Consider the following 24455-nt stretch of genomic DNA (forward strand, 5'->3'; position numbering starts at 1 on the left):
AGGCTATTTCCTGTCTATATGCCTACCATAACATCACAGTATTCCTGAAAATTCAGCAAAGCATTAAACAACTGCAACAAAATACATCATCTTTTTCTTCAAGAAGCAAAGCATTTTTTTCTTAATGTGCCCAAGCAACAATCTAATATGCCTCACTACATAAAAGTGACCTATGATAAGACATACAACTGACATATGTTCAAACAAAATTCCCCTAGGGTTTAAACTGACCCCTGATCAGGCACATCGAAGAATAGGATCTGATGCTGTTGCAGTTTAGACAGCCCTAACTCAGATTATCCCCTGTAGTTCCAAACAGTTTAACAGATGATACAGTCTTCCTGGCTACAGGCCAAAGTAACTCCTACTGCTATATATATATATATATTTCAAGAAATAACAGTGCGACCTCTTATGCTAGTTGTTGGATATTTATTTTTAATTTGCAACAAAACAAATTCAGTATCAGTTCTTCAAATTCAGTAATCTTATTTTCCAAGTTTTAAGTCAAAGAAACTCCACCAATCAACCAGGTTGTGGATTGCAAAAAAATGTTTTCAACTAATTCAATTTAAAAGGGGATGCACAGCTCATGCCCTTAAATCAGAATCAGAATATAATGCTCATGTCCCAACTATTGGTCCCTTTTAGGTTTTTCTTTTGAAGGATAGGGAGTTATCAACTGTAACAGAAACTCACACAAGGTAAAATAAAGAAAATACTTCACTACAAATGGGTTGCTTTTCCCTCAAGATTTCAGATTTTCTTGCAGTTTCTAACTTCAACACTTTCTGCCTGTCTTAGGTTTTCTCTGCATCATCAGCTCTTGAGAATTCAATATGCCTACTGATTTCACAGGAGTCAAATTGGTGCTGTGAAGAAAACAAGCGAGAATTTATCTGGTTTAGTAATAACATTAAAGAAAGAATTCTTAAATCAGTCACTTTGGTGTGGTATTAATTAAAATACAGAAAAAACTACTGGGGAATGACATATATTCAAAGGGGATTATGGCTAATGCTAAAATGTTTACAAAATCAATGGGAACCTAGCACAAAACAGATATAGCTCAGGGGAATTCATATTGATTAGATTCCCGTGTAGTCCAAGATACAGTTCTCTTCCATGTTCCTCATTAGTTCATCTCAAGATTTATGTGAATTACAAAACAGACGTAACTGAGTGCCAGTTATTTATGTGGCGTTAAATAAGGAAAAAAAAAATTCTACTCACCTGAAACAGAAATTCATTTGTTTCCAAACATTTAATGAGAGAGGATGGTTCAGTCCGCCTCCACATTCATCATCTGTTTCACATTAATGAATATCAAATAATGCCAATACTAACCAAGAAACAACTGACAGAATCTGTTTGTACTCCGACTGAGCTGCAAGTTTTCCTGTGTATCCACAACACAAAAGCAAGTCCTCCTGGCAACCAAACCAGTGTATGGCAAAAGCTGTACATCTTTGTAACAACCAATGTTCTATAGCCTGTTATGTAGCATAGCACTGACAGTAAAAACAGCAAGATGCTAATTACTAAAAGGTATGTTGGTGCACTGCAGCTGTGGTGTTGTTAAGCATCAGCTGCCCTACCAGCCACAAAGTCGTGTCAAGTTTCAGCCAAATTTCATATTACTGTTTATACAGAAAAATCATTAGATGAAAACCACACACAGTGGCAGTGCCAGGCTCTGAATTGATTCACATAGAAAATAAAGGCTGGAAATTGCTCCTTACATTCTTTCACAAACTGAATGCACATCGGATTGCTGCTGACCTTTTCACAATAGTACTGACACAGCTAGTTAGACTGAAAGCCAAAAAGCAAATAGTCACCTAAGGGGTAGCAGGTTACAGCAAGCTCCAGAACAGAGTAGAAGGCCTGATCTTCAAAGGTTAATGTCACTTGTGCCCAAGTAAATGGAGGAAACTTTTCATTACCAACATAGTGGTTCTTAAATAGAAATTAAAATTGCAGTAAAACAGTGCTTAACTGAAAAATTATTCACGTGCATGAACTAGTGTCTTAAGAGTCTGAATCAGTCTAAACATTGGTTATGCAGATTCTAATATCTAGGAATTATCTTGACAATCCCAGTACACTTGCCATTTATCATTTTGTCAGTTAAGTTACCATATAAGTCCATGTAAGTACTGCAAAATTCTTACTCTGTTTTGCCTACAAAACTCACAATAAGGAAGAGCTTCATGGAGAGAATATAATCAGGATCGTTACTATTCCTGGAAACAAGAATGTATTAACAACAATTTCAGGCTGTCATGGAATCCCTATTGCTTAAATGCTGCACTGTGGTCTTCAAAAAAGTCTGGAAAGGACAAAACAACTCAACCAATAGCATAGTTGTGACATCGCAAAGGACTGAATCAACTCTGCACAAAATTGAGTATTATTGCCTTATGTATGGGGACTGGAAAGCAAGGAAACAAAGACGTGCATGATCTGCTCCTGGGGGAAACAGAAAAAGTAGGAATGGCCACAGCTATTTCTTTAACGTCCACCAAGATGATAGGCCCTACTTTATAATCTGTTCCTTGGGCAGCAGAAGCAGAAGCACCACCAAGACCTGCATTTTGGGTTCCAACATATGGAAAGCAGAGAGGAAGCACATGGCCAACCTGCCATGATAAAGGTAGACTGGCCCAGACACTTCCTGCTTTGCCTATGCCTAGAGCCAGCCTTGAGGCAACCGTAATTTTTCAGTGCAAACTCTTTGCAAATTAGATTGTCTCTGTTTTCGCAAAACATAGCATGTCTCTTAGCTAACGCTAACTCACACTCATGTCTGAAGATGCTACTGTGTATTCATATAATTATCTCAGCACTAATCGCTACCAATATGTACAGGCACATTCTATGGTGAAAGCCTGAAGAGAAAATAGGAGTTATAAGAATGAGGGAAACAAAATAGTGAAAATGAAGATGAGTGTTCAACAAACCTAAGAAATATGAGAAGTAAAAAGGAGTCTGCATTTCAGGATAAAAGGTTTGTTATGTTTGGTTTTACTGCACATTAAGCACAACAATAATTTATTTCAAGAAATCAGATCAAGGGAAAAAAAAAACAGATTTAGAACTAAGAATACGTAAACGTAACTTACATTTAATATAGCTAATTTCATCCTAATCATTTTCAAACACTTTTTAAAGCTTGTATGTAGAGAGAAAATAATTTTCTACTATTGAAACACAGTGATCCCTACAGGAAATACTGGCATGAGGCATATACAGCTTCAGTGGGGGAGTTCAGGACAAGATATAAACACAGCAACATCTTCAACAAAACTAATATATAAAAATTAAGTTAATAAAATGCAATTAAGCAGAAACTATCAATAGTGAGAAGGAAAACTGAGATGTCTAACCTAGAAATGTAAGGAGAAAATTAAAAGTTAGTGCTAAGAAGAATAGAAAGTGAAAAACTTTCTAGAACGCCCAAAGGGTATTTTGAAATCTAACTTTTAGATTTGAAGAACAGATACACTAACTGGAAAAATGATAAGACATCTTTTTAGAAAAAGATTTGAATACTAAAAATATTGTAAGAATCAAAAAATCAATAGGAAACTATCAAAATAAGAGTTCTCTTTATAAATACCGTATATACTTTTGTATTAATTTCAATTATGTGAATCAAAGTCTCTTTCTAACTTTTCTAAACTCTTCTCCCCAGCCTCCAAAAAGATGCAGGTGCAAAGAAGCAGATTATTAAATAGAGGCAGGTGTCTTAGAAAAAAAATGCACTTTTTTTGTGAGAGGTTTTTCAGAGGCAGCTACCCATCTAAATGACATTGATTTGTCTGTCAAAAATCTTACCGATTAAGAGGAATTATCTTTCTAAAAATTAAATATGTACATGAATATTTTATAGAATGCCTTTCCTCAGCTGTCAGTAACATTTAGCAAATAAAAATGAAAGAAAATAAAAGAAAACCTATTTATTGTTATAAAAGCAGTTTGCTTAATTTTCTACACTTACTTCAGTCTATTTTCTGGAATTATTTTGCTGTTCCTTATCAATTACCTTCATCCAATAAACCTCACAATACCTGAAAGGATTTTGGTAACAATATTCTCCCAGTTTCCAGACAGCAAACCAAAAGAGAAAAACCTGCACAGATATACACCAGGAAACAGATAGTTCCTAGGTCCATCAAGGCCCAGGTAAATCTTCCTTTTCTTACTAGGACAGAGCACTTGGACAAGGCAGTCTTGTTTTTCAGTTTCAGTTCAAACATAGTTCCTCATGCAACACAATAAGAAAATAATATGTTGCTCTATTTCTTCACTAAATTTATAAATGTGTTTCCATAAATGAATTGCACTGAAAAAAGAGCAAATTGATTTATTATTTGAAAATAAAATTTAAAGCAAATATAGAAAACAAGTCTCAATTTCAGTGGTGAGCAGAAACAAATACATTAAAATTTCAATACACCAGTGCAAGCCTACTACATCTGGATTATATCAAAAGCTCAATGTCTCTTAATAAATTCAGAATGGTTGCACTTAATATAGACACACCCTCTACAGCCAGTGTAAAACTCGATTCCAAATTAATCTGAACAAAAGCCATAAGGAGAAATGCCAGAAAAGGATGCAAAATACACTTGCTGAAATCTTAAAAAGAGAGAGTGAACCATATAGCAAAGCCCTAGGTTAGCAGTAACATCTTTTCCAATGATTTCTTAACTTTTGTGCTTTGTTTTTTTTCATATACACGTTAGCTTTGAATACCCAGAACCATATCAGTAAGTCACTTACTAAATCTTGCGGGAAAAAATGTCAGCATAAACTGACATTTGTCATGGATTTAGACACTCTTGTACTTTTAGAACCAATTCTGGTTTTCCATCTACTGAAAACAAAATATATTCACATCAGGAAAAAGGCACTACATAACATTTAGTGGAACAGCCCCCATTATGCTATTTCCAAGGTCAAAACATATTTTCTACTAAAAATAATAAAAATTAAATATTTTTATGAGAAACCATATTTTTTTTGTTTTCGGGGGGGTTGACTGAAGGATAAAAACTTAATTACATTCAGTAGTTTCAAAAACAAATTAACAGTTGTGAGGAAAAGGGGTTGTTGGTTGGAAAACTGATCAACACAAACATCTGCTAGATGTCCTTCTCTAGATGCAACAAAGCTGCTCTATTTGAGACTTATATTACAAACCCTGGGCACTGTAACTTTCCTGGCTCCCCTAAGCCCTTGCCTTTCACTTTCAACTTCTTTGTAGCAACACCTGTCTCTGTTACCATCTCTCAAGATGGGACACTGCGGCTTCGTGGCCAAGCAAAGTACCACTGTGTCCCACAGGGTCCCTACACACGTGTGGCTCAGCATCTATTCAAGAAACACCAGAGTCCCAGATCCACTTGCACAGAAGCAGTTGAAACTACTTAAAAGGGTTAGACCAGAAATTAAAATATAAAAAAATAAAATTAAAAAATCTTGACACACCACAGCAAGAACTGTTCCTGGGGAGTTTAATACTATTTTTCCACGAGATAACTAACATCTGTATACAAACCTGAACAAAATTATTTTCAACACGTACATCAATGCATTCATTACCTCTCTAGGCTGAAATCAGAGTCCTCTAAGTCCTTTGTAGGGATCCTCTAGTGAATCAAGTTTTTTTCCTGTGTTTCCAAAACCAATGTGGGTGAGGTTGTTCATTTCAGTTTGTAACAGACCTAGCTGTAGGACAAGTGCACATCCTTCCCTCATCTGACCTACCCACGACAACCTTATAGTTACTTTTAGGCAGATTCAAAATTGGATCTGTTGTTCTACCAGCATGTCGCCAGCACAGACCTTGAAGCAGCTACACAACATCGTTTACAACATGCATTTTCACATGGTTGCAGTCAAGCTCAATCCAACAGGTTATCTATAAATCAGCTATGAGAACTTCCAAAGGGACATGGGACTCCATGGCCTCTAAGCCTTTCTTTAGGTGCGACAGAGACACAGCTTGAGCATCAAAACTGCATATCAAGCTTCTTTTCAAGTAGCTAAAAGGAGTTTGCAAGTACCAGCATTTAAAAATACTATCTTTTTCTTATTTCAAGACTTTCAATTATGCAAAATTACTGCCCTCTCTGCATTCCCAAGCAGTGCAGAAGGTAGCCACACAGAGTCAACAGCATCTAATGTCCCTCCAGTGCTCTCGATGCAAAACATAGTGCAGGATAAAAGAGAACAGAATCACAAAAAAAATAGGTTGGAAGTTACCTCTGGAAGTTTTCTAGTCCAAACCCCTTTTGTAAGCAGTGCTAACTTCAGAATTACATTTGCTTATATGGGGTCCATCTAACCCCAGGTACACAGCTGTTTAAAGCTGCAGCAATTGCCCAGCCATAACCAGAATCCGTTCCAGAAATATTCCCCAAATCATGCTAGACGAGACTTGCTCAGCCATCCAGAAAAAATGTACCAGTCCATCACTGGCATTTGTTTTTCAGTTAATACTTTTTGTTATTGAATTTTGTTGGCAATTTAAATTGTGACCATCCACTAGCTTTTAAAAGAATTGACCTTCCAGGGAATGAAAAAACAATTAGTGATACACTCTAGAGTAATGTTGTCCTTTACAAAACAGATATCATAACAGAAGAAAAAGACAGCCAAAGTAATCTTATCTCATGTTGATTGACATTTCCATTTGCTAGAGCTTTAAAATCATGTTCTCAAACAGTATTGCTCTTGCTGTTTTGTGATATTGAAGCTAGTTGGACTTGGCTGTAGTACTTAATCCCATAGCTTCTCTCAAATATTCACAGAATGTACCATTCAGTAAAAGCAGCTGTACAAGGTATATTAAAGCTATCCTTTTTGAGCCCTCTGTCTGTCACAGTAGAAGCTAGGGGTTTATGATGGTCCCGTATACAGGAGAGAACTCAGAGACAGCTTGTTTAACAGTATTCAACCTAAAAGACTTTAAAATTAACATTAATCATTGATGTTCTTTGCTACTGTGAATCAAAACCAGCCTCAGGACAAGATGATTTCTTATACTGTCTGATAAAACAATAGTACTTTGGGGGAGGAGAGAGGAAATCTGCTCTGAATTCCTGTCTGAAGTGGGCAGACCTCCAGCCAAAAACAGCTGGCTGTGGAGCTATGCTAACATACAGTACCTAAGAGCCCTTTGCCTTGTCATAGCGCCTTCCCATATACAGGGCCCTATATTAAATCAATGGATTCAATTTAGAAGTAAATAAATTGCTGAGCTCCATAGCACAGAAAATCAATGGAAGACTCAAACGCGCATTTATTAGTTCCACCAAAATTGCCTAAAACACAAACTAAGTATAATCCTTGCAGTCTTCACACTGATTTCACAGGCCCTTGAAAAAGCTGCTATTCTATCAGATTCCGGATAACAAAAGACTTTTAGACTGCAAAACGAAAACACTGCTTTGCATGCACACATACAGACACATGCCACAGAAACATACACGCATGTGTCATTTTTTTAACGATTCTAGTTATGGTCCAGATTTTAAAAAAGGCAAAACCTCAACACTTCAACATCTAAGTTTTAAAAGTTAGGTGCACAATTTTTAGCAACTTGTATAAAAGTACTTAAAAGTGGCTTCCATGCAAGTCCAAACAAAACTTCTTCATTACATACAAGTATTTCTCAGCTTTTTACAGTTCAGCGCAACCACAAGGAAACGTTGGATCATCATCACAAGAACAGCTCAGAATTTTTCTCTGCTTTGCTGCTGTTTGATGGAAACGCTTACTTGGTCTAAACTGCCACAGCTTCACTGAAAACTCTTACAGATTTTTCCCTTCTTCACACGTGTCAGCCAGCAGAAATGTGACAAGAGCTGTACTGTGGCGTAATTTGAAGAAAGAATTTTGGCCATGATCAATTAAAGTTCTTAATGGGTAAAGAGCAACACAACCTCCTTTTGCTCACAAGGGTTAGTATGAACATACATCACCATTTGTGGCATGGATTTCTCCTTCTTTCAGCACTGGAACATGCAATGGAGACAATTTGCTATAAGAGTCATTATAGTGTAAAGATAATGACGCTGAACCAGCAGGAACATACAAAAAGTTTTCTTTCTGCTACTGGTCAGCTCTTAAGTCAGATTCTGCTACAATTAGTAACAAACAACATATCACTGGGCTTTTCTTTAACCCATCTAAAAGTGAGATAAAGTTCTATTTTTAAAAAGTTACAAGTGAAGGCTGTGAAAGTGTACTCTTTGAGGCACTCAAACTCTAGGCCACATCTTGGAGAAGTTGTCTAAGAAAGAGGCAGTTTATTCCATCTCTGCTCCTACCCACTCCTCTCTACAGATTAAAAAATACACAAATACACCCCTGCCCCCAGACCTGAAATGTAAGCACACAAAGAGATTTTGAGTGAAGAAGCTCCCTAAGTTACTGTCTTGGACACTGAATGCAAATCTAGACTGGAGAGAGAGTAAACTGCTTACAGAAAGACAGTGAACCAGACCTCTATTGTTTCAATCTGTATTAGTAATGATCAGCCGATTCTTGGCAAATAACAAAAGGTAAAAAGCAAAGCTTTATATACGAGAGATCAAATTATGTCCAATACAGTTCAGAAGAATGCAACCCTAACATGTAAGAGCATTTCTTGAAGGGGAGACAGCATCCCCAATCCCTCCACGTGAACAAAAAAAAATCTCAACAGCCTCAGAGCAGGATTTTCATTGCAATTCTGAAGGGGCAAAGAGGTTTTTTTCCTTTAATAGCAATGATTGTAATCTATTCAAATGCAAGTTACTACCATAAGAACTGTCAGTTGCAAGGCTGAATTTCTTTGGAGCCATAATTATTTATGACACTTCATTACAACAACTCCAAAACATATGGTTACCTTATTAGAAATTAAAATTTATTTTCATACGAATCCCAGCATGACATTACACCAAAAGAACTAAAGTTACTCCAGGGGATGGCAAATAATTTCACTTTTCAGGGTTTGGTAGTTAGAATATGAATTCAAAGTAATTCACTTGTAAATATAAAAAACAGTTCTGACAACACAAATAATAACATCTAGAGACATATAAGGCACAAACTTAATTTTCAAACAAGCTCCTGAATCTTCCTAGTATAAAAATTTTAACACTGTCTTTGAAAATTTTCTGTCCACTAGCAAGTATAGCATCTCTGCCTTTCAAGTTATGCATTTAGTGACACAGGGGAGGGTCTATTTTGTTTTTAATTCGGTCTTCTCCACTAGCAGCTCATAGCACATGGGAACCGCAGTCTCATTTATTAAAGTCCATAAACACACACATGGAGGAGGCTGACTGACAAGTGCCTGCCTTTTGATCATGTTATCAAAGATTAATTTGAGTTCATGCAACGGTTGAGATTATAATCTAAAATAAAAAGTCTTTCTCTATGAAAACAGTAGGCAGAATAAATGCATTATTTGCATTTTATCACCAAGAGAAGGGACTTTCACTGATAAATAGGATAACATATACCAATGGAAGTTTAAAATTGACACTGTCAGGTAACACATCTTTAAAAAAAGGTTAACAAGTCTCCTAGAAATAAACTGTGAACTTCATACATCACTGCCACACAGAAGGTTTATATGATGTCACATAATGTTAATGTCACCTCCCAAGCCACAGTGCAGTGAAATTGGAACAGCTGCAATGAAATCACTACAGAGGATGAGGGGAACATTCAAGAAAATTCAACTTGTTTTATACAGCAAGAAAAACATCAGCTGTGGAAACTCAGTGGATTGCCAGCAGACTTTTACTGTGAAGGCCATATGCAGGACTGGGTTTATTCTTTTTTAGTTTAAACTGCTCATGAAAAGTTCTGCACACTAAACAGCTATTTACATACAGGATGTGATGAGTAAAAGGATTAAACATTAAAGGTAAGCTTTATGAAGCTCTCTCATCTTCAGAACCACAACAGAAGCCACATTGTATGATGAAAGTTCTTCTTGTTCCTCTGTATTTTGCAACAGAAGTAAACTTTTATTTTTGTTTTCTGTTAATGCATGCTGATAGCGACGTCTTTGCATTTGGAATTAAATCATTAGTCTTAAAAGGCTATTTTTTCCTTATTTTCATGACAGTGGAAAAATCCCACCTTTATCCTCTGCATTTTGCATTGCTTTTCTAGATGACTTTCAGAAAAGAAACATTTTCTGACCAAACCTACATTAATGTATCTTCAGAACAGAATTTTTCAACATCTTTACATATCTGTCTTTCTGTAAAGAACATCCTGACTACATTTGACATGATCAAGTTTAAAGTAAAAAAAAAAAAACAACAAACCCACAACAGAAATTAGTAAAGACCACTGTATGTGTCTGGAGCATACTAAAAAATTACAAGAAAATTAAATGTGGTTTTATTTCTAAAATAACTTGCAGCAGAATCCCGAGGTACCAAGTTCACTCTCTTTCAGATTGAGAGCTTAATAGCCTTATGCACCTAAGTTAACCAACACTCCTGTCTTCGGAAACAATATTGTTCTACAATTTTAAGATAAGAATGGGATCTCTCACTTTACTAGCTCAAATACTAAGATAACTAACTTGCAGAGCTCTAAATCAAAATACACACAACAGGCCAAAAAAAAAAAAAAGAAAATAAGAGAAAGAAACATATTAGTCTTTGAATTTTATAGTCAAGTAAGTGAGATACAAAGCTTAATCTAGTCTGTCTCAGATGTTTGGGAGTAAAAGCAGAGCTCTCAGCCTGTACTGGAGATGCCTTTAACAGTAATCACACTGCCTGTCCGCAGCTACCCTGGTGCCATGTGTGGTATCAAGTCATGGTAGAAGGGAGACTGGATGCCTAGTAAGGGAATAGAAGCTACAGCAGACCACCACATAGTGGTATGGCACATAAGGTGGACAATTTGCCTGGTCTATCCATGCTACGTGCTCGGGTCCATGCTCAGGGGCAAATGAGCACTCAGTTTTCTACCAAAGCTTTCATTCGTCTTTATGCCATCTCCCCCAAATCTGCCAGCCCAGTAAAATCTTCATAACTCTTCCTTACACTACAGAATGAGTAGGTTTTCAGAAAAGTACTTACTCTTTGGCTAGTATATCATAGCTTATGTGATATTTTTTGAAATGTGCAATAATTTGTAAACAAGTAAGATAACATGTTTGCAGCACTCAAGAGAAAGAGTGACTTATTCAAGTTCCTTCTGAATTAAAGTGATGAGTGGTTCTAGAGCATGCTACCAGGACAAAAACTGGGAAATATTTTCACAAATACTAAGGCATTTCATTTATTAACTCTTTAAGCAGAGGTAACAGCACTACAGTGACCTTGAGGATCAGGTCATATGAGGAAACTAACTATACTGCCTGAATTAATCTCACAGAAATACATTCCTCAAAGAATTCCTTCTCCTGCCACCGTTAGCCCATGAAAGAGGGTAGAAATGCCAGTATCAGACATTCTCAATGCTACATTTAGCCTCAGAACTTTTGGCCTCTTCTTTAAGGGCAGAGCAGACTTGCTTGAGATATCCTGTCCTAACCACTGCATAACAGGCTGCTTGATTTTTCTCATTTCATCTCTGAGCTTCAGACTCTTCCTTTGCCAACACTTTCTTGCCTCTTACTTTGCATTATGTGGACCGTCCTACCAGTACTTGTGAAATAATCATGGACTGCAGAGTTTTCTGGCTTTGAAGAAGTACAGAGTATTTGCAGGTCTGTTGCACACATCACGTAACGTATCTGGAAGAATCTGCACTACACAGACTCAAATGAATTCCCCATTTCAGTCCTGGTTTTGCCACTGAACTGCTGTGCCATCTGTAACTCTCATGCATGCAACTTTCAGCCCTCAACACAGGTGCTCACATGTTATTTACTAAAACATCACAGCTGCAAGTGCACACGTGTTGCCACAACTTGAATGCTTGCATCCTGCAGAAATTGGACACTCCAGCTACTTGTGCAATTCCCAGAATTAATCCATGCATATGCAACAGAGATAGACGGACACTGGTACTGCTAAGTATCCTCAGCAGTAGTTAAACCTCAGACAACATGATTAACACAAATATCTCTATACGTCTCTCTGCAAATGATGAATGCTCTAATTATGTCTCATACACGCAAGACAAGTAGGCAGATGTCAAAAAACCCAACTCTTCTGTTTTTAAGTGAAATACATTGCGTTTACAGAACAGAGAACATCCACTTATCTCCTCCATTCATTACAAGCTTCATTTACTTGCTTGTTTCCAGAAACTGTCTTCCTTAAACACATCTATGTTATTTCAAAAACAGGATACATATAGTGAGTGGTTATCCTACATGTATATTTTGACATGAGGAGCTGCTAACTACTGGAAAAGTAGATACTGAGAATGAATAGTAAAAGCTTCTTGGGGTTTTGTTATTTTACAAATTTGCTGATGCCAATTCTCTGACAAAAGTTAGAATCTTACTCTTTTATTCCACCATACTGCAAATACAAATACGGAATGTTAATAAAATACACAAATGAAGGTAAAAAAAGCAGACTCAAACACAATTCTTCAGAGATCTTACAAGATCAAAATGATGCCATAAGGTCCAGCAGGTTAAAACTGTGTGAATAAGACCGAGCAGAAGTAACTTACTGTTATAAAGGTAAGGTAAAATAATACCACACATTAGAATTCACATGCACAAGTATTTCAAATATACTGGAAGAGATGAGAAATCTGAAAAGCTCCAAGTTAATGATCTGTAGCACTCTGAACTAAGGTGTCACTTACCAGCACATGTCACAAGTATGAAATAGTTTACCCTCACCATCTCAAAGGAAACAGTAATCTTACGTGCCTTTTAAGTTTAAAGGCTTAGGAATGATGAAGTCAAATTCAGAACTACAACTGCAAATTATATCTTCCCTGCTTCCACAGGTGTTTTGCATGTTTACTACTTGCTGTTCAGGTGTTTTGCATATTTAATTCTTACACAGTGCCCACAGAAATCGAAAACCACAAAAAAAAATATCTACCCATCTACAAGATCCTGCCAAATTCTGCCTTCAGATACATGTCTTTGATCTCATTTGTTTAAATCACAGCTTCACCATGCATTTGTGAACATTATACAGGCAACGATGAAGTGACTAACAGATTAAAGACCTAGATCAGAGAAATGAGGTTAGAGAGGCACATGAAGAGATTTTGCAGAAAGCTGTTCTGAGGAGTGAAAGGAAAACCCTTCACAGGGCTGAAAGGAATCACTTCTTGGCTAATTGATTCATCAGTCTGTAGTTCTCCTTGCCAAAGAGCCTTCTCTTCTCTACATTACCTAAGAACTGCTCTTTTTCTAGCAAATTGATAATTTCAAAACATGCAGAAAGCCTTTCTCTCATCTATCCTATGGTCTCAGGCAGCAAAAGCAGCTGTGTTTGTTCTATTGCCTCATGTTTCAGCCACACGCAGAGAAGCCCAAGATTTGATTTGCCCTTCCAAAACTTAACACAACATAGACCAGGTACACTGTAATTCCTGTTAATGTCTTCAAAAACTATCACTAATGCACTACCAACTTCTCCAAAATTATTTGAGTCAAAAAAAGAAATGTGTAAACTGTTTTCCCAGTCACTGAAAGTGCATATATAGGGCCATTCAAATTTTAGTTTGTGAACAATCAAATAAATATCGTAAAATTTATAGTTGCAAATTACTGAATAGCTTTATAAACTGCTATTTAAAGCAGTTCTGTTCACTTACTTACACTAAAAAGTCTTTTTATGAAAGCAAGATTGTTTAAGCCCAGTCCATGCATGTCTTTTTTTATTCTTTCATCCTGTCTTCCAATTCTTACAGTATATTTTAACAGCTTGTCAAAAATGCCATCTCCTTTCCATCACTACCACTGAAAAAAGAATCTAGGGAAATAGTTCTTACAAAGTAGTTTAAAAACTTTCTGTGATGGTCAAAAGATTATATATTGCATCCTGACATACAAGGGCATTAAAAAAAAGCCCACAGCACAAAGGCAGAAAGGAATGTTGTATATGTTGATTCATCTATTTAGTTTTTAATAAGTATATCATAGGTACGAGTAACAGCAAGCTCTAGAAAACACTGAGAAACAAAAAGAAGAATAATGCCCCACTGCATTCATTGCTGTAATGGAATAATACGTCAAGAGAAGTACCTCAGCTACACTCTGCTAAGAAATAGGTCTCTTCTGTATCATCGGAAAACCGTTTCAGTAAAGTACCTGGCCCACCAAAGTACTTCAGGAAGGACTGCAGATCATCATTTCTATGTTCAAGCCTCAGTACACCTTTATGCTTACCTTTCTTACAAACGTCAGCAGAATTCCCACTTCCTAAACTAATGTGTCTTATAAAGATGTTGTTCTCTAAAAAACATTCCAGAAGGTAGGTGCTATTGGCTGAAAAACCAGCATTCTTAAAATTCTAATGACAGTGCGACCATGGTGTGCCGAGGTACAACTGCAACAATGATGTATGTCCACAATTAGGTAATCTGAATGGTCCCGCACCACTTGTACTCGTCAACCGATATTTATGCCCTTTTGATACTCACCATCATGAAATTGAACTTTGCAAAGCAATTCATTCATCAACCATTTATTTACTAATATGTTTCTGAGAATGTTGTTAAGAGGACAGGACTTTGAATATTTTGTTTACCTTCACAATACGCAGAATCCCCTTGGACAGAGAGATAACCATTCTTGCATTCACAAGTAGCTTTTGTATTCCAGTTTTTGCACTCTGAGTTTTCACCACATTTGTGTCCTTCCGCACAGAAGTTATGGCCTGAAATACAAGGAACATGCAAGCTGCTATTAAAACATGTTTATTTCAGATAGTCAGGCTTAATATTTACATTGACTGTATTACTCTGAAAAACTTTGGCATGCTATACTCCATAAATTCTATCAATAAACCCATCTGGTGTACACAGGTTTTTTTGGATTCCTCTATCGATTCATTGTCAATAAAACCATTTTGTTCAAAAACCTATTTTTCCGATTAGTTTCAGTTGAGACAAAAGATATCTTCAAAGCAGGAAGCCATGACAATACATTAGTCTTCTACTGAACCTGTGTAGAATAAAATGCCACCTTCTCTACAATTGCCAAGAAATGTAATGCTAACTCATTCCGAAAGGATAATAAAGTGTAATATAAAAAAAAAAAATCCCTCATAGTTCTCTTACTATGCATAATCAAGCATGCTTTTAGAAGAGCAAAAATGAGACATTGCATTAGAACACAAAACTACACTGGTAGTCTAAACAACCTCATGCACTGCCTTGTAATTCTGTCATCAAAAACTATCTGGATTGTTTCTACAGTTCATTATTAATCCATGCATTATGCTTTGTAGGGGAGAATTTTTATTAATCTCTCTTTTTAGTTTGACACAAATTCTGGGTAGCTTATTTGTGAACAGTTTCTTTTACACCATTCAAAGGCCTTTCTATAAACATGATGAACTTCCCCACTTTCTTCTATGAAAACAGAACTGGCTGAAATTCCTTCTTCCTGATTTTCAATATTTCTCAAACATATGTCAAAATCTCTCTCTGCTGAAGTCTAAAATGAAAGTAATTGCAACTTTTCTCTCTTCAGAGGCATTCCACTGAAAGTCCTGTAGGAGATAACTAAATATCTTACAGAATTTGACAACAGGATCATTTTTTCCCCCATTGGTGTATTTTTGATGGATTTTTCCCTATTTATATCCAAAAGTCAATTTCTATTTGCTTGAGATATATAAACAGATATATAAACAGTCACTTTGGTAATTCTTTTTTGTGGATTTTCTCTCCTTGAAGTAAAGGAACCAGAAACCCAGACATATCATCAGCTACTTCTATTTCAACATACACGAATACAAGAACAGTTTCTGCCAGTTCTGCCTGGTCATAAAGAAGCAAATAACAAGTTCTAGTCCACTGATCCTAACCTTTCCTAACATGCCACAGAGACAGCTAAGAAAAAGACAACCTGGACTTCTGAGATCTAAATGCCAGATTCAGATCTTCATACATATCCCTTGCTTTGATATTCTTTATGAAATTTCAGAAGACTTTAGTATATACTAAAAATAGTATTCATCTACAGTAAGCAAATTTTCAGACTTATCCTCTAGCTATTGTTCACTGTGGACTTTCTGATTTGTTTCTAAACATTCACTTCAGTCATCTACTAATTTAAAGCTCAGCTTTCATCATTTTAGTGCACTCCAACTTTATGAGTCTGATCATCTAATGTTGGGTTGTGAGGTCACAGTTTTAAAAGCCTGTTAGCAAGGAGGATGCTTTCTCAGTCATCCAACTCTACACTTTAATTTTATTAACAACCAGGATATCATCCTTGTACTGAAGTTAGCTTGTTCTTCCATTGTAATCCAACTTGTGAAAAAGAACCAACTCCATTAATAAAAACTGCAGATATCCCCTCTAGTCTTCATTCATTTCACAGTCCAGTAAAAACCACTGAAGTACTCCAGCTACAGCCTTGTCAAGCCTGGGTACATTTTATACTGGTAAAAAAGGGCACAGTTACAATGCCTTTAGCCATTTATCCAACCACAGTATTTGACTTATCATTTTTGCCTTTATAATTGTAATTGAAATTAAACACTGGAACCTATCTCCTCAAACTTATCCATTCAGCATCTAATTGATACTCCCCAAGCAGGATTACTATTCTGCTGGCATTCTAGATAATATCCAAGAGACAAAAAGTTTTATAACATTTTCTTTATCACTGCTTCCCCTAAGACTATGACATCCTAGTCTACTTCCTACTCCTCTAGAATAATAATTCTCCTTTGAACTCGAACACAGTATTATATTTGATTATTACTGATAGATACTACTGCTCAGAACCAATGTAACCAATGTATCAGTGAGTTAAGCTAGGCACTATAAAAATACCACATTTTCATTTAGCGTGGATTGCTACTGCTGTCTCAGGATTATTTTTTTTATTTATTTTTATTTCCCTCTCATCCAGACCTGTAAAATTATTTCATCTTTCTCAGCATGTTTTAGTTACAATAGTCCTTATATAACTTTCTGCACTAAAAAAAAAAAAAAACCAACTTTGATTCTCTGCTCTCTCTATCCCAGTGAGTCAACATTTTACCTTGTGACCACTTCTTGACAAATCTAACACTTAAAATTAGCCAAAGGGATGACAGGGTTAACTTTCATCACAAGTCCTGAGTCTAAGATCAATCGCTCTTCTCTAACAGCACTTTCTCCCAAGCACAAGCTGCTGATTAGTTTTCAATATCACTCCATAGCCACAAGAATTCTTCACTGTTTGTACGCCACCTCTGAAACTCATCAGTAGTACGATGACTATCCTAACTGCCCATTTTGTACCACTACAGCAGTCACCCTTTGTTAACAATTCTCTAGAAAAAGAGAAAGTTCTCTGTATTGCTTTTGTTCCCTTATTATCAAATAAAATCTGAATGTCTCCATTCAGAATCAGACTCTCTTAAGTTTTCAAGCTTGAAGACTGTTAAAAGAGCACAGAAGAAGAAAAAGTAATGCTCCGGTTCTGTAACTTGTGTAATGAGAGGCTCAAAAGAACTCTTCATTGTTCTCCTCTCATTAGGAACACACAATGATAGAACAGTTACATCTCTAGAGTGCCTTGGCATTTATTATTATAAAAGGCCTGCAAAACACCATTTCCTACCTTTTAAAAATGCTGACTAAATGTGACTCAACTTCAATTTCCCACAGCATTTCAGAAAACTTGTTCAATGTCTCCATAAGTGGAAACTGGAAGCCATTCCTGTAAAGAGCATGCACAGTGCTAGGATACTGTATATTACCAAGCTTTTACAAAATAAATGTAATTTAAAGTTAACTTGCAGAAATAGAAAAATGCACTTGATGGTATAGAAGAGTAAGGGTTGGCTGTGTCTTTGTCAGAGCAGGCTTACCATTGATTGGATCAGAGGCTTTTCCACGTACTTTTCATTTGCACCGAAGATGCACATTTAGCACTTCAAAAGAGCTAAGAGGTGCATACCAAGGAAGTACAGTTCTTACATTTCTTAGATTGTGGTCTACATTCTCCCCAGCTAGGATTTTAGAGGCAAGAAAGGAATAAAGTGCTACCTACTCTATCTTAGTTCATACTGGGCCCAAGTGCTTTACCTGCTCTTCTGGCAAGTAAAGGCCACCTGACATCTGGACTGTAACGTGAAGAAGAAATATATCCATGTTGTTCTCACCTTTCACAACGTCTAATTTAGCTAAGTACTTTAATTCTTTTTTATTCAGCAAAACAGTCTGGAACTTACACAGGGCTTCTGACTGTGATGACCATGCTTAATATTCCTGACTAAAGAGTGAGAGACCTAAGCACTGACTTAAACATCAATCTATTCATGGCCAGTCCATTCATGGGAGCAATTACTCATACCCAGGCAAGCAAAATGGAAAAAAAAATGCAAACATCTGATTTTTATTAATTCTTTGGCATGAATTGGATTATAGGGTTTCTTTAAAATACCTACACAGACAGCAAAACCACTATTTGATATTGCAGTGGGATCTCTGAATCTCAGCCACGGGTGGCAGCTAGCAGAAGGCATACATTCCAATTGCCCATGTGAAAATATATGAATCACTGAGACTTCAGAATACTCAGTAAAGTCTTATCTGAGACAGTCAGCTCTGCTCTTAATATGAGAAATGGCTTAAAATAGAATCATCACAACTGAGCAAGCAGGCAATTGGAGAGGATTTGACAGAAGCACACAAAATCTTAAATAGTTCTGATAATCTAAACTAATTTCAGGCCAACACAGATGACAAGGCAAGTGAGCATGAATTAAAATTACAGATAAACACATTCAGAACAGATGTCAGAAACCATTTTCCCCACACATACACACACAGTCGTAAATGTGCACAACAGCCCTTCAAAGTTATTCACGACATTCAAGATAAAATTAGATACTACCAACAGGGGAATTAAATACTGAAGACTGCATTTAGATTTTTGATGGGCCTGATGACCTCTGTTCCCTCTTCAAACACTTCTGATAACACTATTCTCTTCCCTATCAAAGCCACTGAAATGTTTGCTCCAATTATTCTCAAGAACAGATGTGTATCTTTCTGCTTCTTACTTCTGACTGTAGAATAGCCATTCATAAATATACTAAGACAATTACAAAAAACATCGGATTTCATACAAGCAGATGTAAAACTATCACTTCTGCAGCATCAAGAACTGCACAACAGGTTAGTGCTTAGCAGGCCCATGTCAGAGTATCTAAAATTAAACATTTATCCCATTTTGGGACATCTGAACACTGCTCTTATTTTACCAAGGTTCTCGATATCTTCAGGTTCCAATTTCCAGAATCTGCTTTTGCAGAGCAGTATGCTAAGCTGTTTTGTGCTGTCATCCAGTTTTCTAAGTATCTAACATATTTGGTAATTAGGCCTAACTATTCATTGAACAATGCAAGAACTCATTCAAGATTACAACTAGAATCAATATAACTTATCCATCTCTCTTCCTACATATTTGTGGGCAACATTAGTATTGCTGAGAGATTCCCTATAACATCTGTAATACTTTCTGTACTTCTTACAGTATCCCCTAGCTTTTCACTTCAAAAACTGTAAACTCCCTGTTCTCTTGCTGTTCAAGGAGCTGCCCTTCAGCAATCCACACTTGACTGTTTCACATCTCAGAGGCTTCTAAAAAAGAACGATCACAATGCTTCCACTAATAGCATTAGCAATGTTTAAAAGGTTCAATGTCATTTCAACCGCAAAATCTTTACTATTGTTATGATTTAACCCCACAGTTACTAAATAAATGCATAAAGTAAATCTGGAGGACAACTCATAGGAAGAGTCATAAAATTTGTACCAGCACTTGTGTCTCTTCATGACCTGAATCCGTTTTCAATGAATCATGAGCAATGAAGAACTTTGAACAGCAGTTTTTACGCCTTTAGAGACTGTGGTCCCAGAACTCAGTGATATGACATAAAACAGTAACTTAAAAGAATTCATGAAGCTGCTACATCAATGCAGACCTTATTACATACTACTTATTTGTGTGCATTACAGTGCACAGCCTAACAAGCTTGTATTTTTTTTTCAGATCTTCTAAATCCTAAGTAACATTATAACCATATTTAGAAACAAGCTAAGTCATACCCCCATTAAATCTTGATAAAACAAAAACCTTGCAATAACTCATACCTCGCAAGAATGAATGAGAAACATTCCAATTCTGAAAAAACAAAACTCAGTTTCACAGCTAGACAGTGGGAGATGAGAACCATACTAACTGAAGAGCCATCTCATCCTCTAATTGAAAGAATTCAAATCTCCTTAAAACAAAACAAACCAATACAAGTAAGTGTGACAGGAACCTCATTTTTATATTTAAATGGTGTTCCTTGCTTTAAAATGCACACTTCAGTTCATCAGTAGGATTCTCCACTTCCTGCTAACCAGGCCCAGCAGTCAATCTAAATCCATCAGCCAAACCATATTACAATATAGCAAATAAAAATTACTTTCTCCAGAAACCAAACAGCTCTCTTTACTTCATTATTTCCTTATACACACTCTTTTAAGGAGAGCATGACTGAAGCTTCTAGGGCTGTTAAGGCTATTCTTACATACTAAAATTGCGAGCATAACAACATAAAAATTCTCTCATGAAACTTTATTTGAATCACTTGTTCAAAAGAGGAAAAATTTCACTTTTTTGAAATTATACACTGTCTTTGTCAAGGAGAAAAACAGCTGAAGGGAACAATAAAACACTTTTATGACACTATTTTTCGTATTAGATTTGTCCCTGGGCTATAAAAAGTGTAGAAGGCATGCTGTAAGAAAAATGGTTGATCCTCAAAAAAGTAGTAAAAAGATATATTTTATTACACAACGATTTTTTGTAAAATTTTACAATTAACTAAAATTTCTGTAAGTCTAAAAAGAGAGCTTAATAATACCACACTGTCCAACTGAAAAGTATAAAGTAACCACATATTTTAAGCAGACATTTATACTAAAGCGCACAGATGAAGGGCTAAACCAAGTATATTCTACATAACATTCAAGAATAGAGCCTATATACAGATAAGATGAGGCCCACTTTTGCATTCAGGTACATCAAAACACATAAATAAGCTGTCACTGTACAGCAGAAATCTTCCATACTATGCCTGCCTTGCTGTACACCTTATACAATCACTTTACTGAAACCTAGAAACTGACTTTTAGCCAATATTAGCTTTTGCCATATTACAAACTCAAGACCTGAAGAAGAAAAGGTATTATTTGCTGTTGTTACTTTTCGAACCATTTACAAACAATAATGGCTATCTAGGAAGCCCACCAGCTGTGTACATTATAGTCTTCAACTTAGTCCTCTACTGACTCACAATTTCCATCACCATAAACACCACAGATTTCTTTTTCTCCTTACATACCCTATTTTATTTTAGGCATTTCTCTATTATTGTAGTAGATAATACAGAGATCCCTGAAGAGAGTTCAGTCTCATACCATAACATCAGGAAGTTTCTGTATTTCTCTGTGTGTTTTTTCCTTCTGTTGATTCCCCACATTTATCCTTTCATTAAACATAAATTCCTTTGCTGCAGAGAGAAAAGCACAAGCTGCAAACTTCCTAACCTTGCCCAATTCTGCAAAGCTATTCTACAATTCTACAGAAGACCAGATTCAGTAAAGTCTTCTGTTTCCACCAGTAGATACTAAAGAAAGCACAAATGGATACAAAACCAGAACTTGTCACAGGTATGCACTTATAAACTTTACATAGAATTACTTTTCTCACGTAACATTACTAGTAAATGCTTACTTGTCATCCTACTGACTAACTAAAGGCCCAGCTAAGGGATAAGGCAAAGAATTATCTGTATCAACATACATACAATGTGAAATTTGCACATGGACGTGCAAATGATTCATGTGGACTTCCAATAAATGCTCTGATCACTCAAGACTATAATTACTACAGTATTTGTTCTTCACTACTTTTGCTTATACAATAAAAGCCGAATATAGTTTCTGTAAGAGGTCATTATTGCAAAACAGAGAAGTACTCTCTCCTTTCCCATTAAAGGACATGTTGGCACAGGACAGGATCAGAAACTATGGCCTGCTTGCCATACCGGAGGACACCTGATTGCACGATAAACCCCATACCAAACATGGAATTCTTAATAAATATCCATTTTTAACACCAGCACTCTACATATGATAAAAAATATACATATACTACCACTCTGAGTTGTATGCAACTGAAGCAAAAGTGCCAAGCAGCATATATTCTACTTTAAGATATTAAAAGCTATTTAGGAGTACTAACTGCAATTTATGCCTTTGTAAAGTTGACAAAATTAATCATACCTTTAAGCCTAATTTTCAAAAGAATTTTAAAAACAAAGAAAAAATACAAAAGGAGGTGGAACTGTTTTAGCAGGCGGCTAATGCAGAACTGAAGTAGAAGTTTAATGTAACAATTTTAAAGGACCATGCATCAGAATTCATAGGAAGTGAAAGTACAACTCCTTCCTCTGCTTCTAGAGACCATCACATAAGTATACATATTCATGCTATGTCATAAATAATAAAACCAGTTTTGGGATGAATATCTAAAAAGAGTACCTATCATCAACAATAATATAGAACTAAGTAATTACAGAACTTATCTTTCATCAACTTTGAAGCTTTCAGATTTCTAATGCTTTCAAGTAATGAAGATAATTCTTTCAGTACTGCACTACATCAAACTGGGCCATCTGTTAAGAACTATCATTAAGAAATTGAGCCCTCTGAGGGACCAAGCAGCAGCATTTCCTGCTTGCTTAAATAGTTACAGATGTTTCCAGAAACTGTTTAAAGTATTAATGTGTACATTCTTAGACCATGATTCAACAAGCGTTCTCAAACATGCTGGCCCCTGCAATCATCTGCATATTCCTCCAAGTTCAAGGCCTCAGTAAATATTTAACTATGCATATTTCTTGATATAATATTTACGGTCTAAGGGACAGATTCAGAGCCCCTTCAATGGCATCTACAATGATCACTGGAGGAATTTGCATACAGGCAAGACAAGTAGTCCAGCAGGCTCCAACCATCTAAGGCTGGAATTGGCTATTGCCCATTTGGCAATCCTCTTGCTTGAAACTTCTGAGGTGCATCACTAAAGGCTGACACACAAGTCCTGCTCTGAGAGACCAGGCTACCCTTAAGCTCAGCTGAGACTCAACACTAAGGGAGAGGTGTGGAACAAAGTTACAATACAGATGTACACAGGGAACGATTAATGTAACATCTTTCACCAAACAACACACTAAGAAGCTTGTAAGAGTTCTCCATCCATGTGGCATCTACATTTTTCTCATTTAAGGGGATTTCCTCAACTAAGGTTTTAGCTATGGCTTCTTCAGTCTTCTCTAGCATACAACCAAGGCTCACCAATACTGAAAGGGAATAAGCAAGAGGAACTCGCATCTCAACACCCCACTGGAAGGAGGGAAAATGGGATTCTGGGCTCTAGGGTTAATTTTTTCATTTTTATTCTGTAATTCTCCAGCTTAACTCATACATGAGTCTTGAGAGCACTCAGATTTAAACAAATCTCAAAATATCCATCAAACTGGCATCTGAACATTATTATTGCGATTTAAAAATAAAGAGCATAAAAACCTATTTCCAAAACCCTGTACATTCAGTGCAGTTGCAAGTTTAAGCAACATAAAATATCCCTTTTTCAAACATAACTTCTTCCTAAAGGGAATTATTAAGAGATACTGGGCCCTTTCTCCCCCAACTCCTCCTTTTCTCCCTCCACATCTCCAATTCAAAGCAATTACAGCTTTGTGTCTGGCAAGTCTTCTACCCAAAGGAATATCACAGACTGGTTTTACATGAAGGCTGATTATAGATTCAGGTTTAGAGAGGTACGTAAATCTCATTAAAAAGGAATTGTTCCTTCCAGTGTATCCCCCCATAGAATTAGCAACTTATTCCTTTCAAGCATGCATAGTCTCTCTCTGTCTTACCTCTGCAAACACTGCAACATTCATTCTCTGGAAGAACGTGATCTTTTTCTGAGCAGTTCAATGGTGGACAAGCCTCTGTCACTTTTACTAAAACTCCATTCTGAAAAACAAACAACATTTTTAAAAATGGCATTGATGAAAACATGTACAATGACAAGGAACACATAATTTTCATCTATAACTGGTAAACAACACCAGTAAACTAGCAGGCAGCAAGTTAAATCCATTCTTTACATCATAACATCAAATTGACATTTTAATGCCCTGAGTTGCAAGAAAAGAAAAGGAAAAAAAAAGGTACTTAAGCTGAGAATTCTGTAGTAGTTTTTT

The 24455-nt window shown here is 36.3% G+C and overlaps 1 protein-coding gene across 1 annotated transcript in view; it reads right to left on the reverse strand.

Annotated features, from left to right (window-relative positions):
• Positions 1–14705: 14705 nt before the first annotated feature.
• LOC104544648 (protein kinase C-binding protein NELL1-like) overlaps positions 14706–24455 on the reverse strand; it is a gene marked incomplete at its 3' end in the record, with an annotated part of 32942 nt that continues 23192 nt past the window's right edge. Inside the window, exons 7-8 of the mRNA XM_010189574.1 lie at positions 24126–24225; positions 14706–14834 (exon numbers count right to left, since the gene is read on the reverse strand). Coding sequence (XP_010187876.1) covers positions 14706–14834; positions 24126–24225 — 229 coding nt within the window. The remainder of the gene's footprint in view (positions 14835–24125; positions 24226–24455) is intronic.

The sequence above is a fragment of the Mesitornis unicolor genome, unplaced genomic scaffold, assembly GCF_000695765.1.
Source record: "Mesitornis unicolor isolate BGI_N332 unplaced genomic scaffold, ASM69576v1 scaffold10390, whole genome shotgun sequence".
Taxonomy (NCBI): domain Eukaryota; kingdom Metazoa; phylum Chordata; class Aves; order Mesitornithiformes; family Mesitornithidae; genus Mesitornis; species Mesitornis unicolor.